At 34.3% G+C, this 19,798-nt stretch overlaps 1 protein-coding gene across 1 annotated transcript; it reads right to left on the reverse strand.

The window, feature by feature from the left end:
* On the reverse strand, positions 1–19,446 carry LOC120328141 (uncharacterized). The gene is made up of 9 exons (XM_078114761.1): positions 19,230–19,446; positions 13,787–13,906; positions 12,135–12,565; positions 9,235–9,387; positions 4,975–5,143; positions 4,366–4,679; positions 3,583–3,819; positions 2,329–2,552; positions 1–2,015 (listed from the first exon to the last, which is right to left on the reverse strand). The coding sequence occupies exons 2-9, from the start codon at positions 13,839–13,841 to the stop codon at positions 1,682–1,684; spliced, it is 1,917 nt and encodes a 638-aa protein (XP_077970887.1). The 5' UTR covers positions 13,842–13,906; positions 19,230–19,446; the 3' UTR covers positions 1–1,681.
* Between the last annotated feature and the right edge of the window lie 352 nt (positions 19,447–19,798).

Genomic DNA, 19,798 nt, shown 5'->3' on the forward strand with positions numbered 1-19,798 from the left:
TGGTATATGAACTTATTGATTTATATATACAGCATTTAAAATAAGAAGCAATAAAACATTTATAATAAATGCAATATGTAAATTATTCATTCAGATTTTAGTTATGTTGAACACAATTCTGTTAGTTTTCGCGGCGCATTTGGCAACTCGCCGCGGAGCACTAGTAGCGCACTCTTTGAGAATCGCTACATCACACCATTTTTCTTGATCAATTTTACCCTTTCTTTTATTGGTGTTTCGCGAGGCGAGATAAAAAGCGTATTGTGTTCTGTGGCCAAAAAAGTTTGGGAAATGCTGTTCTAGACAAATAGAAGCCGGAGACTATTGTACAAGAGCTCACATCTATCTTTTTGATAAGAAGGAAAGCGAAGCATGTTGGGATTATATAAAAGCTTTGAGAATCGGCAGGTTGTATTTAATGTTTAACAGATTTAATTAGGTTTAGTTTAGAGTAAACAATAACATTCTCACATCGTTATAATTTCCCTTATGCTTTGACTGTAATGTCAATGGGTGGAGAGGTTTCGCGAATGTAAAATATCACCAAATATTCCGTTGTCTATATTCTTTATATTTAATAGATAGAATTTTTTCGCATGGTTTGTCAAATTTGGATAGAGTTTTCCTTCAAGAAGATAACTTTTCATAAAGATCAAGTAGTGATACATCTCTCGAATAGAATATAGATTCATTTCTCCATTGCATAGCACCTCAAAAAATAACGTATAAATATTTTCTGCGTCATTAAACCCTTTGCACTTAGCATCATTTTTTTGCGTTTTGTTGTCATTTGTCTAATTATAATGAAATTATAGGCTTAACAAACTACTAATTGTGAATTATATACTTGTTAGGTTACAATATAAATTAGTCTACACGTGTCTCACAATTCTGTTACGTAAACAATAGAATAGTCAAAACAGCCGTTTTGTTACTATAATACAGTCGCGGGCCGAATCTGGCACGCGGGCCGTAGGTTGCCGACCCCTGGTATGGGTTATGTTTTGTTATAATAACTACATCGTATAGAAAACCTGAAATGTTTCGTTGCAATGGGTTCTGAGATATGTGTCAAGTGTGAGTGTCATAAATTGTTCTTTCAATATACTTAGAGGCCACAGCTGAAAAGGCCCTCACAACAAACAAAGAAACGTAAATATTTGTTTGATAACGACAGAATCGTCAGCACTTATTATTGTCCATATACTTCGTATCCGCTGAAAACTCTGTACTGCTACTGTGGCATATATCTGGTGTACTGGACATTTTGAGTCTATTTTCGATAAAAACAAAAATTAAAAAAAGTAATTTAAACTTTTATTGAATGAATGATTGTGGAACTCGAACTGGAAATATAATTATCAGACTGGAAAAAAGATTAGCAAAGGAAGGAACTTGTCGAAAAATTAACAAAACAACACTTTCAAGAAAAAATAATAACGTGACATTGTCTCAAATATCCAATTCATCAATATCGTCATATACTGTTTGTCTTCTATTTAGTCAGCACGCTTTGCACACTCGTTGGTGCATTATGACGTCGGTTTCAGTTGGTTACTCACAGCGGAAATGATGACCAGTCTATTAAAACATTCTATTTCTTCTACGTAACCACGAATCTTGGGTGAATATCAACAGCGCATGTACGTGAATTCACTCGTCACAAATCTGTGGGTGTTTATCAAGAAACTCCACTTAATCCCGATTTTTTCATCATCGGAGTATGAACAGTTTCGCGCGTTTTTGATTCAGCAGTACTTTCATTTATAGAGTTATTCCCAAGTTGAAATGAAAGTTTTCTTCTTGCTCCCATCAGAAACCGGACGTTCAGGAGCGAACCACGTCGTACTTGATTTGGCTTCACTAAGAGTTCACTTTCGGCAAGTTCGGAATCCTCTGGAATAGAATGTGGATAATCAAGAGATTGAGTTCGTCTTGCAGGTCTCTGAATCTTCGGACTGCGTGATTTTACTCTTTCAGTGTTTGCTCTACGCAATCGCAACATTTTCTTTTCTCTGAATACAATGATAAATTGCATTTAAAATTGGGTAGTAAATACAAGCCGATACTATACTACTTATATAATCTCGTAAAATACTGCCTGACGACATGCAGCTATATATATATATATATTTGAGAAAGTGCGAACGCGAAACCTTAACATAATATAGGGTTAGTTTATTATGTACTTTAGCTGGAGGTATTCTATATGAGATATATACGATGTATATTTTGTAAATCCTAAAGACGTTCTATGGGTGGTATTTTTGTCGTTGTATAACAAACGTCGTATTTTTATGAAACAAATAGATAATCTAATTTTCATACTTGCGATAAAAGTCCTGAATAGTTGGTCCTCTCTTTTTGATGTGAAAAACTATTATTGCTAGTCCAATTGTTAATCCTATTGGAACAAAAACAATCAAAACAATGTAGTTGAAAATTTCTCCTGAAACAGCTCTGCTTTTTGGCGTGAATTTTCCCATTCCCAACTCTCGATGTTCTTTCATTGTGCTCGACCAAGAAAATGCAGAAAATCTGGCAACAAATCCCTGGAAAACAAAAAGTTTGGCGATAAATATAGATATATAATTAAACGATGTAATGTACATTGTTGCCGTTTTACAGGCTTATCCATGGGACTTATTTTTCTGTCTCATTCCCATCCCATAGCAATTATGCCTGTCCCATCCTATCCAATGGGATTCCCATCGGAATAAAACTCAATGAAAATGGCTAAATTTAGGTTTAGCGTCTACTAAATAGGACTACTGTACAAATAGACATACAAAACAACAGAATTTACAGACTTTGTTAACTTTATATTCATAACGATTATACATGTGATCATCAGCCCCTTCACGAAGTATTTTGTTATTGCTGATTATATTTTGCTCGTCATAACTAACAAGAGGGCTATCCTCAAATATATGGACACGAAGTCCATAACGGAATGTTTTGCCATCATTTCCTCAAAAATCATACGGTTTTCGTGTGCCATGGGAAATACAAATGTGTGCTGTTCCATCCCATTCCATGGGACGTTTTCCATGGGAATCCCATTCCCATGGACAAGCCTGCCGTTTTCATAACACTAACATTATTCCCCGATGTATGTAGTGCAAATTTGAAGTATTGAGTTAAAATACCATTTCGTGTCGCAAAAATTGAATTGCTGATCTTGATGAGCATAATTATATTGTCGTTCTCATTTTTATGCCTTATTTAATTCTTGAATTGCTAGTTGCGTTCCAATAGTCGAAAATGAGAACTGATCATTTTAAATTAATTAGTAAATTGAATAGTTAATGCTAGAGGTTGTTGATCATTGTCCTAAAAATAAGATATGTGCAAACGTCTGGTATGGAATGATTACGAACAAGATGTGAGTATAGAATTCTTCAGAGGTGTATAGCAGACAACAGGCATGCAGAAAAGCGCTTGTTTTGTCAAATAAGGCCTGTATGATAGAGGGCAATAAGATAGTGAAATTAAGTTCAAAATATATTTAGTGAGGTTCATATTTTGACCGTGTTTTCCCAACTATAATTCATGAGTCTAATACAAAATCTCATTTCTTACATATTTTCGAACAGTGTGGTGTTCGGAAACAAACGTCAGAGTAACATTTTCGCTTCCTCGTCTCCAATATAAAGTTCTTTTTGGCTGATATTTGTCGCAATATTTTGTGATGACAACGGCATGGATTCCAGCTCTTGGATTCTTTCTCGCCTCTTCCTCAGAGATTTTGCTTTCTCGATAAAAATATGCATTTTTATTTTCATCGCTTGTGAAGTTTGACTTGCCTTTCGTTAACTCCTGCAAACAAAAGTTTGAAATAAATTTTCTACATTTCAGTATAAGTAATCAAGAAATGTACTGGTTCAGATTTTTCTTTGATTAATCTCGCAGATATTCCTAAGTGTTGACGACCATTATAATCACAAATATATATATTGTTTGAAGTTTTTACAAATTAATAGAAGGAACCTAAACCGCCTAAAACAGGCATTGCATTTCAATAAACAGTCATTATTTCTATGAAGTCCAAACAAATTTAGCAGAGGATATTGAGATAAACGAATAAAGTTATACGCCTTTTCACTGCCCTATTTAAAAATGAGAATAATCTAATTCGTTAATCTGTATTTGTGTTACCGATTTCCATACGCAGATCGCTCGGTTTTACAGGCAGTGATATTTCATATTTGCTCTTGAAAGTTATGTTTTTTATCATCAAAAACATTCGGGAAAATTGATTTGGTGAATAAATCTTTTTTTGTTAGAAGTACAGATTGTGTTTCGCCTTATATATGTGCGGGGATCGTCTTATCTCATACAAATAAAAGTTGCGCCACATCTTACCTGCATTTCAGATGTATTCAGCGCTTTATTGTATTCAGCAAAATCGTAATCTTGTGTAGATTCATCCATAGTTTGATTTTTCTCAACATCGTTTTGATCTAACATCATTAATAAAGACTGAGTAACATCTTTTTCCTCGATAATCGTATCTTCTTCAATAATGAGATGGTGATTCTCGCAGTGTGGGAGGTGAAATCGCGAAAATCGAAGAATTCCATAATCAGCTGAGTTTTCAACATCCAACATCCAAGTACAAGTAACGGAACCGGTGTAAGGAATTTCCTCGTCGGGAAATATTGGAGAACGAATATCCCCTGAAATTAACGCATATAAAAAACTAATCATTCTGACAGATAAACATACCGTTGTTCTAGGGAGCTTTGAAAGGGCAAAACTACAAGATGAAGCCCGGTTTAACCTTGAAATTTATTATATTATCCAGTTGTTGTTTTTTGATTAGGCAGGCCGAATCGCGCAAATTAATCTACCTTTTTATCTAAATTCGAAAGCAATCTATATGCAACAATGTGATGTGTAAATCAGCCTTGACCGCAAAATTGTTCACGCGATTTTTGACGCATATATCTGCCACCTTAATTGTCTTTGTACCTCCAAATCTATGTCCACCACATTCATAATAATACATGCTGAAAGGAGTTTTCTTGCTCGTTGTATCGTAATCATATCCGAGACTCATTGGCGTATAGACGACATCAACCGCTTTTCCAGGTTCCGAAATAAGAGAGTATCCAAATATGTGGTAAGTCATCTGCATATTCTGCAAGATAAATAAATAAACTTAACTTAGCTTGCAAGGTACACTCTAAATGAAAAAAGTGGTAATTCCCACCGAAATATTTGGTTCACAAGGTTTTCTACTTCTTCCACCCTTTGGGTAGGTGTTTAACATTTCCACCCTAACAACCCCACCCAAATCGATAGGAAAATAAACCTTCTTGCAAGCCTGGAAACGTACTATAACCACCCAAAGGGAGCATGTAACCACGACAGGTTTTCATGATTTAAACAATTTATTAAAACAGTAAATATTCGGCGAAATTGACTACTAAAGGTCGCAAATAAATACAGTCGTAATGAGAAAGTCAAGTTACGCCTTTTTTGTTTTTTGAATGAGAATTCTTCATTTGGCAGTAGCAGTAGGCATGCTGTGATGAATGTCAAGCTTTTCTGCTACCTAATGGTATTTGTAGATTGACAATCCTGTAACAAAGAGTCCATCACGGCCATTGCTTTTGTGTAATTAAAGCTTCCATTCGAACTGTGATCTAGTGATGATCCAGAGTTCATCATTGGAATGGGCTTACAATCTAAAAATACAAAAAAAGAGATTAGATGAGTATGTCTTTTGCAGTAGAAAAACGATCGCATGATAACTTCGAACATATTCAATAAAAATGTTTCCAACGGAATTGGAGTCCTTGTACTGGACAAGTAATTTATGATAGTAATTTATAAAAGTGCTGAACAACACAGACTAGCTATTTTTTCAGTTTGTCTTCTTTTTACCAAGGTCATATTGAAATAGACGAATTTTACTAAACTAAGTTATATCCCAATCCACTAGGGCTAGACATAAGTAATAAGTATTGATTCCAACTCTTCATGAGTTTAAAGCATAGAGTGATATCATCATACATCTACATATAGGCTATATAGAATCAAAAATTTCAATAAGTTTGTAATGGTGACATTATTTCATTCATTCTTAACACTGTATTTTACACCCAAATACAACGCACTAGATTTAAAAACATGTACCAACCTATCAGTTGTTCACTGCTCATCTGCTATATTTCTCCTATTTAGTTTCTCTGCTATTAGCTACTTGTGAGTTCCAATACTGTGATCATCTTCATTTTCAAGAAAATCAACATCCTGAATAGAAAGTTATTTTCAACAATATGTTTGTAATGGTGACATTATTTTATTCATTTTCGCACTGTATTTTACACCCAAATACAACGCACTAGATTTAAAAACATGTACCATTATTAGACTTGCATGTCGCCGGATGAGAACAGAAGGGGCCTAAGTCACATTTTTGGAAAATCCATCTTTTTTCAATATTTTGGGGGTTTGAGCCATGCTCTACAAGGTGGATGGTCTTGAAATCCTAAAAAATTGCAGCTGGACCTAGGACTATAGTATTTTGTAGAAGTTAAGAACAGAATGGGCTTAAGTCCAGCTTAAATTTATATTATTGAGAAATTCAGGATTTCAAGACCACCACCTTGTAGAATGTAGAGCATGGCTCAAAACCCCAATGCTTAGAACCCCAAAATATTGAAAAAAAGAGTCCTAAGTTCCAGTATGATGAGCATGAACATCAGAAATGAAATGTCCGAAACTTACATCCCTAAAAAATTATTCAGTGCAACTTAGGCCTAAGTCACCTTGTTTTACTTCGCATCCCATACAAAAAATTCAGAAGTTGTTGAGAACAGAATGGGCCAAAATCCTTTATGGGGGTAAAAAAGCTGGAAGGAATTGAAGCTGAAGTGCCAAAAAATATCGATTACAAAGATATTCTCATCCACACTAAAATAACCAGAGCTCAGGTATTTACTAAGTGTGAATATTTAGGAATTCGAAAATAAAAAAATTAAAAATTGTTTTTTTGCATTTTACTTACTCAAAACTCGAAATTGTTACTTAGGCCTGTTCTGTTCTCATCCGGCGATATATTTATTGCATAAAATAACAAGACTCACCTATGAGTTGTTCACTGCAGCACTGCTCATCTGCTATATTTCTCTCATTTAGTTCCTCTGCTATTATCTACTTGTAAGTCCCAATACTGTGATCATCTTCATTTTCAAGAAAATCAACATCCTGAATAGAAAGTTACGTGCTCAGTAGGCTACTAACAAAATGTATGATAGCTGTTAAAATTGTGTAATTCCAAGTTAAGCACAAAAGAAAAATAAATTGTTCCCGCTCGACTCACCAAACATGTTATAAACAGATAAATAAGCCCAATACAGCAATAGCCTGTACAGAATCCCTTTGGCAAGTTTGGCAAATCAAGATTAGTTGAGATAGCTCCCGTTACTGGTACCGTACAAAGTTCAGAAGTTAGACTCGCAATATAAGTTACTGATAACGTTATATTTCTGTATTTATATAGTCTTATCGGGTCTCCTGAAGTATGCGCCGCAAGTACTTCTAGTTTTACATATGTAATTTCTAACCCCCACATACAGACATGACTACGTCATCCGAAAATTACATCACTGCGAAGTGGCAATGACGTAATACGGCCCTCAAAAGTATACGGATGGTTGCACAGACAATCATCCGAAGTTGAGCAAGCTAGCCTATTTCTTGTCGTCGGAACGATATCGATACAACGATAAAAGAGAGATCGTCGCACAGATGCCATTTCGGACGATCGTAACTATACTTTAGAAAGCTCTATGACGCGATGATGATGCAGTGATGTAGTTTCCGGATGACGTAGTCATGTGGGGGTTAGAAATTAGATATTCAAAAATTGTCGAGACAGGCCAACTATAAGTACCTGCGGCGCGTACTTCAGGACACCCATCTTATCTAGGCCTAGTACTGGTGGCTGACGGACAACTCGACTACACGGACAACTCACCAGAGACAACTCGACTACCTAGAGGCCTGGTGAGTTGTCCGTCAAAAACGTCGAAAGACGGACAACTCACCAGGCCTCTAGGTAGTCGAGTTGTCACTGGTGAGTTTTCCGTGTAGTCGAGTTGTCCGTCTCCCGTACTGGTCACTTAACGTTAGCAAACAAAGCTTGACAAGTTCTGAAGTTTGGCAAATCAAAAGTATCTGGGCTAGTTGAGATAGAATACCGTAGCTCACGTTACTTGTACGAAGTTCAGAATTTACGACTCACGATATAAGTTACTGATAACGTTAAATTTCTGTATTTACCGGTTCCGTTATAGGCTACCGTATAGCCTAGTCTTATCTAGTACTGGTCACTTGACATTAGCAAACAAAGCTTTGGTTTGCTTGACTGGCAACGTTAGCTGAACGCAATCTGAATCCACATGAACACTGTAGGCTAATAGTAGAAGTGGATTGACTGATCGATTGTTTAATTATGGCTAGATTAAGGTACGGTACCGTACCGGTACTATAATTTCGCGTTTGTTTATCAGCATCAACTTAATAATTCGAAATCTTACCTTTACCAGCAAGCCCAAACCTCCTGACCTCTCCACACAATGTAACGTTAAGTTTTCCACATATTGTAGCTTGAGACAAGTTCAACACAAACTGTGCCCACCCACTTATTCTATCTATTGAAAACTAGAGTTGTTTACCGCAGAGAGTCTTTTATGCACAGAGTTTCATCGAATCCTCGGCAGAGTGATAAGTCAAGTCACCGCGCATAAAAATATTCGAAACGATTTCAGCCAATAGCGTCCAGCCTTCTCACATCGTCACAGTCACCTCGATATCACGTGACATGACGCGTTCATGCATTTCCACCAAGTTTAGTGGAGAAAGGGTTTGGTAACACACCCTGTGAATGCATTAGCACGGTGTATATAAAATTATGCAACGAAATAAGGCGGAAAATTTATCACCACACCCCAATGGAGGGGTGGAAATGGCAAATATCCTCTTTTTCTGTTAAGAGTGTAGGCACTACTCTCTAGCCTTAATGTTTAATCAAATTAAAAACCTGATGTTTATTAGCCAGTGGCTAAGACCCGTGATTTGAGAACATTGACGGTGACTAATGGCATGGTCCTATGGTCACAAGCGAATGCACCTTGTCGTGCTCATAGAATATCTTTGGCAAGGTACTGTTCCCAACATTATTGGTATTAATATTAATAGGCTACAGTTAATTTAACATACCGCATCGCAGGGTAACAACCTTTTTTCGTGGCACCAGGACGATTCTTTCTGTATGGTGGTGCCATTGAGTTCACTTTGGAATATTTCAAGATCGCCACAACCTCCGAGAAATATGTCGTCCGTGACTACGTTGTCTCGTTTGGCAACAGTTACCTATTGAAAAAATGGTATCTCCAGATAAGCCATGTTTGTCAACGCACAGTAATTGTAAACCGTTGGTACAGTCTTTTATTTGGTGATTTGGTAGGTTTCTCAAATAATGCGCGATCTTATTCTTCTAGATGTGTATGATTTTTCTATCCGTGGGTTAGATTGAATATATTTTATTTGATTAATTTTAAATAAACGGAATTTATAAATCATAGTGATTTAAAAACAATTTTGTGTTCATATCAAACACTTTTTTATTTATTATTTATCATTTGTGATGGTGCAATTGCTAAATTTATAATTACACGGAAATACCACAGAAATTCACCAAATCATTATCGCCGTTGTTTGAAAATTTTCGGGCTTGACCGGCAACACTGTGTTTAGTGTATAAACATGACATGTTTATGTTGAAAATACGCCTGCATCGTAGTAAAACCACTTGCTGTTTTATGTATGACGGGCGAGGCTGATTATTATCAATGTATTATCTAATATATCATTGCAAAAATCCGTAATGCTACGTAACTACGATAGAGTGATTCGCACCGCGTCATACACTACGACTTTTGGCATTTGTGGTTAGTAAATGGACCAGTACACGAACCGGTGCGCTTTATCATCAACCCTCGCTTGGGCAAGATATTCACAAGGCTCATTTCATAGGATGACAACAGAGACACAGTAGTGTAGTAAAATGAATATGTCTTTCAATCACTTTGCTATTTAATGTGGGTTTTGTCATTTAACTGATACAGCAAACTGTGACGTATTTAATCCACCTGATTGCGAATACAAGACCTATCGTTTTGTTTGTCGTTAGGAATGATTTTGCTGCTATATTTTTATTAGATGAAAATAATTTTCAAAATAGAAATATAACTAAATGATGAAAGTTACATTATTAGTTTATATTAACCTAAAATTATTCATTTTGAAATTACAGTAACAAAACCTAAAATCATCCCTTTTCAACAGTGAACGACGTCCAAATACGTCACAAAGCCATTGATTTTCTAAAAATAATCCTGACTCGAGAACGGAAGAATCTGATGTTACCTCACTTATAAAATAAACAATGCTCAAAGATTAAGTGCTTTATGCTCGGAAGTTAATGTTGATAGAATATGGTACGTCAATGAGACTTTCCCAATGATCATGACCGATTCTATTAGAGAAAAAAATTGTTGTTTTGAAATTTTTTTTTTTTATTCATTCAAGACGTTTGGCTTTCATAAGCTGTATCTATCTATTTCATTAATAATTCAGTTATTCATAGACCGTAGATAAATCGGGCATCAGAGTCGCGCTTGACCTGCGGCCCATGCCCATTTGTGCGTAAATTTCTAAATACATAGTTTTTGGTTAGATTTCTCGAAATGACTAAAAATTCGGGAATTTTTTATCACCCAATATAGAATATTATATTTAATATAAATTGATTTTAAAACCGGGCTACTCAACTGGCGGACCGCGGTCTGAATTCGAACCTTTCGGGGGGTATTCGATTCGGACCGCGCCTAATTCTTAATGTTGACCATTAGACCCACTTTTAAAGTTTCCTTCTATAAAATCACTTTATTATAGATTCAAATATATATATATGAAAAGAGCTATAACGCCATAATGAACAATCTTGATTAGCTAATAACCATTAGTCGACTGAGAGAGTGCGTGTTTAAGGATGCCGAAATATAATTTCTGGAAAGACCGGACCCAAATATTTTTGAAGTTTTGTATGCCGATCTTCGGTAAAAATAGTTGAGTTGCCCTATTTTAAAAGTATATATTTATATAAAAATGCATTTTGTGTCCCATTCGTCTGTGACATTCAGCTCAAAATTTTGTTATTTAAAGTTCGTTGTTTGTTTATAACATTATATGGTATATATATAGCATATATAAGTATTTACATTTATGACAATTTCAAAAATATGACTTTTCCATACATGGGCAAGAGGAACATCAGTATTCAATTTCATATAACTTGTTCCAAACAAAATTAGGTAAAATAGGCAGTGCGTTTGGATAGAAAAACTTTCTTACCATATTTGTTAATATTACTGGAAAATAGTATGTTTGTCATTAGGGTAAGATATTATGATTTTGTGAAGAAATTAGTTTTATTTCCATACATTTTTCGCATCATTTTCTGCATTTTTGTACATTACGTTCTACAATATCTTGAAATCTACAAAATCGTGGGAATAATTCTGCAATTGGTCCAATCGTTCATACAAAAGTTACGAATGACAGGACAAAACAAAATTTCAATGTTTTTCTTCTAATTAAACAATCTCATCAATCTTAATTTTCATCGTTCAATCTAGGTAAGAAATGAATCGGTTTATTCCTATTACATATGGTATTTAGATCACGTCAGATACAAACGAATAATAGTTTGCCGACTATCATTTGAAGGACAAGAGGCTACGATGAAACAAACAATTTTTTTTATGTATTTAGGTGTTTTTAAATAATTTTAAATGTTACAGATACTGGATGAGAAACCTGCATTCTCCAGTACTTTCATCTTAACAAGGGTGTGTTAAATTTGGAATAAGATCATTCAAAGATATCTACTGTAGCATAACCTTTGCCTGTGTGTTAAACATAATCCCTTCATCAAATACTTCGGGCCAACATGGATCACATGACATCACATCATATGCACCGCAACTAAAGCTACTAATTAATATCTATATTGTCCAAACTAAAAGTTGAGAAATTGTATATATCAAAATACATACCGATCCGCCTCTATACCAAGGTGCAATCGTCCAGTGATTTAAAATTGGCGTTGATACATCAATTTCAGGAGAGAGAACTTGAACAACATCTGAAGCAGTTAGCGCATTCGATGAACAAATTCCATACGAATCGAAGTATTGGTCTTCATAAAGATAATCATCATCAGAAGGTAAATTTGAATAATTCTCGTCAGTTTTATTATAAGTAATGTCAGAAGTTCCGTTCGCGACATCATCGTAAGCGAAATTAAAGCTTGTGCTATTTTCTAGGTCGGGCGACCCATCGTCTGGTGGTATATCATAATAATAATAAGCGTTGTAGTCGCTGTCATTTGAAATATTTTGTACAGTTTGTTGAAGCAGAGGACTTGATGAGGTAATGTTTATTGCTGCTTGAAAAGATTCATCGAAGATGTATGCAAAGGTGAGCACTGAAAAAGTAGAATATTCTTCAGGTTAATCGGATTATAATTTGGCCTAATGGACGAAGGGCCTTGAGGCGTTAAGATTCGCTAATCAAGGACCGGTGGTTTGTTTTGACGCCAGAATGTCAAAAAGTTCAGCCAATGGTCCAATTTCAATAACATGAAAATTCCAAGGTTCTTATTATCATGGCCTCTGGAACCACTCAACGTGGCAATAGTGACCGTATGACAAATCTCCAAACGACCAATTACTTGTGTTTGGTACTGAGATTTAAAAGCTCTATATTGATTCTTACATTCTGATTGACCAACCATCCATTAGGATTAGAAGCAGCCGTGGAGGTATTCAGAACCCGTTCTAGCAATTTTGTTGTGATCAGCTAATTCAATTTTGTATTTTAGAGATATGATTTCTTCATGCTTATCGGCAATGAGGGAACCCGTTGCTAGTGAGTTCGATACAAAAGAACCCGTTCTTAAAGTTTTGAATACCATCACTGCCCAGTCACCTTAATACCAATTCAGTGGACAAAGGAGCCTGGTAACTAGAAGATCTGGCGCTGGCGTCACCTTCCACATAAGATATTTTTTTGGATTTTTGAATTCTATCCCATTTTATGTATTTTACAAAATACTGCAAGATAAAAAACATATGAAAAGATGAATGATGTTCAAGAAAATATATTTCGAACATTTCAAAAGTCAGTGTTGTGTGGAAATCGTTTGTATTCAATTATTGAATCATGAACTTTTCCTTTTTACCAGATATTTTATACAAGCCACTTAAAATATTAAATTAAAACAAGAAAAGGAAGAAACCTGTGCTTAGGCTGACAACAAAAATGTATAGTTCATTGTCGCTTTTTCGAATAAAAAAAAAACACTACAAAAAAATTCGCAGGCTTTCTCTACGTACAGTTAAATTTAAATGTATTATCTATGCCGCAGTTATGTGACGTCACCTATAACTTGTTAATACGCAAATTTCAGCTTGATCACTTTGGCGAGTCCATGCGGTCAAACATATGCAGAACAAACACTAATTATAGTACAATTTTTTTATTTTCCTTGTCTTGAATTTTGACTTCCTAATGATAGTGTCCGAAAGAAATTGGAAATTCGGAGTTACTTACGCATTTATTCATGAGGCTGATGCTGTTGTAACAGCCATTGTATATACATTTTTTCCGGTTACGTTACTTTAAAAACTTAGACTCTATGACTTACCATATATAAATGATTCCATTGTTGTACTTTGTTTATATTTTAAGGTATTCTTCATGGCGTGACATCTGACTGCTGTGTCGCAATAGCTTTTAGAATTACTTCCTGAATTATTGTTGGTTGCTATAGAAATTCAAAGCAATTAAGTTTAAAGCAGTTCTATAAATGCATTAAAATTTTCAAAACATTTGGGTAAGAAGCACAGTGTTCTTTTATAAATGGTTGCATATCGTAATAGGTTCTGACTCTTGCTCGTGCTGCGTGCATTTTAACGCCGTTTCCAGACTTCACACTTGTGGCCAAACTTAGCTACACTCAAAGTTTTCTAACTAATCACTACACTAGTGATGCACACTACTACTATTTCATGATGCATTTCTACGTTATGCCATGAGATAGCTATGTAAGAGGTAAACACAATTTAGACCGAGAAAGTCACCTTGTTGGGACATTGTATTAATTTGATTAATGTTATATATCTATAAGTAAATGAATGCTGCATTTGTTATTTTGGTGAGAGTTCACTCGTAAAGGGTAACTAAGAACAATCCATCTGACAGTACCAAACAAATTTGAGAAATTATTTACACCGAATAAATTATTTATGACCATTCGTGGTGTGCGGTACATAATATCCGCTCGTAATCATCTAACTTTAAACTACTTTCTGCGGATTGCGTACTTTGACATTCCGAATGGACGCAAATCACGGTTCAAGACATTTTGATTTGAGACCCTGCGGTAAAATATTTCAAACCCCCTATACGATGAATCGTATATAATATTCTCTATACATAATCTTTCACTGCGAAAGATAAAATAACAAAATGATTTAAAGAAATAACTTTACATTGTTTTAAACCATACCCATTAATATAACTCACAAATGTATTTGTTACAAACATTGAGATTCGCAATAATTAGTCGCAGCATTTCGAGCACGGCAAACTCATTGAGGTTGTTAGTAAGATATATCTATCCACAATAATTACTTCAAAATTATATTTTCTTCTATGGAACGCCTCAATTTGTATACCTATGACAGAAGATCATTAACCATCTGATTTTATATTAAATCAGTCTGCATTTACAGGTACATTTTTTAGGTTTAGAATCTTGATGGGCGCTAGATGCTTCCATTCACTACTTCCACTCCATAGAAGTAAAAAATCTGATCATCTGACATCCAATTTTTCGGTGAGAAGTTTGAATAAACTACTCATGTCTTTTCTTAGTTTCTAATCGGTAATCACTAGACCTGCATATCAAAGTAAAGATGCAATTGCACAAACCTGAAAATATGTTTTTGTTATAAAGGTCCTAGCGATCGATAATTCCAATAACTGATTTACGGGTCGCTAACAATGAATGCTTTGGCGTTCTACTGAATTGACGAAAAATACAAGAAAAATTTATATTCAACCAAATTTGAACAGTGTATGGAGATCGCTAAGGCGTGGCAAATAACCTGCGTCCCAGGCTCGTAAAATAATATTATTTCTATTACGATGTGTGTTGTAAAGCAGAACCCACGATTATTGTAAATTCCTAGAGCGTCTATCGACAGAACCCTAATAAATAGGGAAAATGTCAAGAATATTAAAATTCGCGTATAAATAAACACCGTTGAATAAAACCATAATATACATACTGTTAAAAAAACTGTAGAACAAATCGGAATTTACTATAGCCTCGACGGTATTTGGTATACAGTTATATGTACTGACATATTAGGAATTTTGTTAAGCGTTTATATCCTGTATTTTAAGCCGATAATCGTGGCATATGGTGTTGTATTGGCGAATGATTGAATAAATATGAATTAATGTTTATTTATGTCAGATTTATTTTATTATGTAGTCGTCTCATAAATATAATGTACACTAAATATGATAACATATTGTCCATGGAACTCTGTATAAATAGAACATATTTCACACACACACACACACAGATCATGAAAATATATTTTTAATATTATCGGCCGGATAAAAAATTTTATGCTGTAAATTTAGCAAGCCCGACTGTTAGGAATTAACGGACAGTCTACCCAAGATCATAATTTCCGCTTTGAGTTAAACGGTAATCCTATTCTTCCATCCGACATCGGTCTGTCTGAGTAATGGTTACAGGTAGAGAATTAGGTTTTGGTACCAAATCTTAGGATTTCAAAATACTGAAATTTACATCTTTACCGGGAAGAATTACAGGCTTAGTCTCAATATCCATTATTTTTTAAAGAATCATTCCTTCCTATAAAATCTGATCAGTATAAAACAGGGATGGCGAACCTTTTTTTAATGAGTGGGTCGAAAATTATATTAGTATCACAGAGAAAAAGACTGTGAGTCATAGATATTTAATCAATGTCTGTGTGAATGAGAAACCTACTGTTACATATTATTCTCTACAAGTCATACTAATAATTGATATTGAGTAGTTTTAAGGTTTACACATGTAGCACATTATCAAAACAGAGGGGATTTCTGGAAATCGATTTGACGAAATTCATGCGCGGAAACACGGATTTACATTAATATAAATTACCGAAAAACGCTTATTATATTTCTTAGGCAAATTTTTCCAACGGTTTCAAAAGATTTTGTAATGGAATTCCACTTCAATAAAAAAATTCTCTCCTGTCGTTCACTCGCATCAGATACTACCATCCAGCTCAATTGTTATTTTAGATTTCTAGCAATACATTTTGTTTTTTAAACGGCATTGTATGCAGGAAAATAATTAAGTAGTATTCACTTATCGTACATCTTCCAAAAGATTGATTCGTACACCTACGAAAGTTGACCTCTGCTACAAGATAAGTCACTTTGCGGGTCAGCGAAAAAACTCGGTGGATCATTTTGTGACCCGCGGATCAGTGGTTCGTCATTCCTGGTATTGAACAAGGACACATAGTTCTAGTATCAAACAAAGGCAGCTAGTTTGTTCGGACGGTTGTAACGTAAAAGAGTCAGCAAAATAGCTCGCCACGAGAAAATTTATATATATATATATATGAATGTCTCCGATTCCTTGAATTTTAGCGCGTCAAGGAAAAATTCGATTTGCCTGGATCAAATACATGTCAACCTTCCTTTTTTCTCACTGATACGATTTTACTGAAATATTTAAATCATACGTTAGTCCCCACCTGCATTATTCATAACGAATTTAACGATTTATTTGATAAACTTTCAACTATTTATACTTTTAATCTTTTTTGAATTGATTTCTTTCGTTTTGTAATGTTTCCTGAAGATATATTCAATAACAATGTAGTCTGGTAATCCATGAACATTGATTTGTAAAAAGTGCTTCTTAGAAATTATCGGTAAACATCTGAATTTAAATATTGTTTTTTAAATCATTAGTCCATGACGTAATTATGAACAAGAAAAGAAGCAGAATCCTCTTAGTTAAAAGCTACTTTCACATATTCTGTCAACTCAATGAATTAATGATGAACTGAATTGATTTGACTGAGACATGGAATCAGTTATACAACGGAATAAGACTTCAGCGCTACAAAGCATTGTAATTATATTAAACATTGCTTAAATTATATTACGTAAATGTCAGTATATACACTAATCAATGTGTCAAATGTTAGGTCAAGCAAACTTTCTATAACCCAATGAGCATCGATTATTGCAATTCGATAGTATATCAAACTTATATTTCAGGTTTTTTTATTTTTAATTACCATCAGAAATCTGGAAAAAACGTCGAAATACGCTTTTACCTGTCACACTAGATATTTATTCAATATGTTTTCTACGGAGAATGATTAAAATTAACGTTGAAAGTAGTCAACTTTAACCACCTTTATAATTGTATTAAAAATAAAAAATTAAAATTAAAAAAGAGGCAAATGTGATATCATGTACAATGATTGAGTTCTATGGCTTGGGTAGGATATATGAAAATGTTTCGGCATTCGTTTTAGCTTTTTAGCGAGTAATTCTTTACTTCAAAAACCCAGCACTCAAGAGGCAAAATTTTCAAAAAGCTTGAGAAAAGTGATAACCATCACAAAAAAAATGAAAAAATCGAGTTTTAAACTCAATGAATTTAACCATAAACTATATTTGAGAAAATTATTTGTCGACACAAGAGTTGTTACCGAGTTCGCTTTTGTAAAATTTAGGTCAGAAAATTTTACCATGAAACTGATATAGCATTTAGAGTTATACACTATTCCCAAAATGGCATTATAGAATAATAAAACCGTGGTTTTATCATAAGCGTTTTAGCGAAGTGTTCAAATATACTGTAAAGCGTTCAAATATTTTACCATAAACAAATTAATATTTTTCAAATAGAAGGTAAAACACTTCGAAATGCGACTGTAAATAAACCTTAAATTCTTATATAATTTTAATAAATGGGAAGATAATATTTGAAGATGATTTTCAAGACACAAACACCTGCTAATTTCAGAAGAAAAATCGTTATTCGAAAAGGTAAATCGATATCCATGACCCTTAGAAGAGATTATGTTGATTAGATCTATTTATAAGTGACACTTATTGCTTATGGTAATCGTTTGGCTCGGAGATCGATGCGACCAGTTGCCAGTTGGTCTTAAAAGAATCCAAATACTTGGAAACAACAAAAATAAAATAGTAAAACAATGACAGAGCAATAGGATTAGGAGGGAAAAAAAATTATTTACGAATTTTACAATCACTTGACTTCATCTAGACATCTATTTTATAGTGTGTTAAATTATTTGACATTTGTCCCAGTATGTGTTCTCTTCTATTATCTTCACACTCAGATAAATATTCTGTGGTGCATGAAATAATCAAAGTAGATCTGTATTACACTGTTTTGTAATATGTCGAAAATATGATACATTATTCATAAATGTTTTAGCACGTTTTGGGTGAGAATCTATACTTTGTTATTGAAGCATCGCGATTTATTTTTAAAAAAAAGGGCTATAGCATATGTCAAAAAGTAAACGCAAAAAAAAAGTTGATGATTTTTACTATTTAGTATTCTTTCTGGTAGCGCGGCAAATGCTTGATTTATTTTCTGCGAGAAGCAAAGGTGGCGAAATCTGCCGTGTGGCGTCACAATATATGACTTTATCTTCGTTAGAAGTATACCGAAGATTGCGACTGTGATTTTAAAATTTTGGACGAAAGACGAGATCTTCAGAATAATGAATTTTGATACACTAACCCCAAAGAAAAATTAATAAAAAACAAAAATAACATCAAGCATCCGACACTTTGTTTGTTTTGCACCAATTGTGCCACGAAACAAATATGCTGGGTAATTAGTATAATCCGCCTAGCCTGCTAAAATTTCTACAAGTGCCTTTTGTTTTTACGATAACATCTTAAATGCTGCAGAGTTAGGTTAGAGGATGTCACCCACAAAAACAACAAAATACAATGGGATAAAAATCATGCAGTGTTGCAAATTGAATACATACCGTAGAAAATTTACACATTTGTATCGCGGTCCAGAGCGAAAAAGTTTATCAGCCTTTTTGACTGTATCTTCTGGCAAGGTCGATTCATCAGGCACAAGTGGTTGTGAGGAGTTATAACTAGTTCAACTGTTTCGCAACTTGATTGAAACGGTATAGACTACATACGTTGTATCTATGTGGGTACACAGTGATTCATGCATGTAAATCTAATATGCGTAATCTTTTGGATGCAGAAATATTAAACATAAAATTGTGCAGTTAAGTTGATGAATACTGACCAGTAAAAGGTGTCACTGTTAATGGGTCGGTTTCCAATTGTATTTATATTTTATATCATTTCTAATTTGTTACAAACTACCGGCAAATTTTGCAAACCTAAAGCAAAGATACTAGTTGCGTGAATCTACAATAAGCCCATGCTGAACTGATATAAAGATTTCATTGTTTCAAAATCCGGTATAATGATTCAGTCTAACTCTAAGAATGCGTGATATGATCCTTGGAACGTTTCGCATCGTTTGATTCTAATTTTCCAATGTATTCCGGGATTTTATTTGATCCTCTCATTA

This window comes from Styela clava, chromosome 7, assembly GCF_964204865.1.
Source record: "Styela clava chromosome 7, kaStyClav1.hap1.2, whole genome shotgun sequence".
NCBI lineage: Eukaryota > Metazoa > Chordata > Ascidiacea > Stolidobranchia > Styelidae > Styela > Styela clava.

Excerpts from the sequence above, each read along its gene's own strand:
- LOC120328141 (XM_078114761.1), bottom strand. The coding sequence starts at position 13,841 with ATGAAGAATACCTTAAAATATAAACAAAGTACAACAATGGAATCATTT. Across the intron at positions 3,820-4,365 it reads TGAATACATCTGAAATGCAG|GAGTTAACGAAAGGCAAGTC; the intron begins GTAAGATGTGGC and ends TTTTGTTTGCAG. Across the intron at positions 2,016-2,328 it reads ATTCAGGACTTTTATCGCAA|AGAAAAGAAAATGTTGCGAT; the intron begins GTATGAAAATTA and ends CATTGTATTCAG.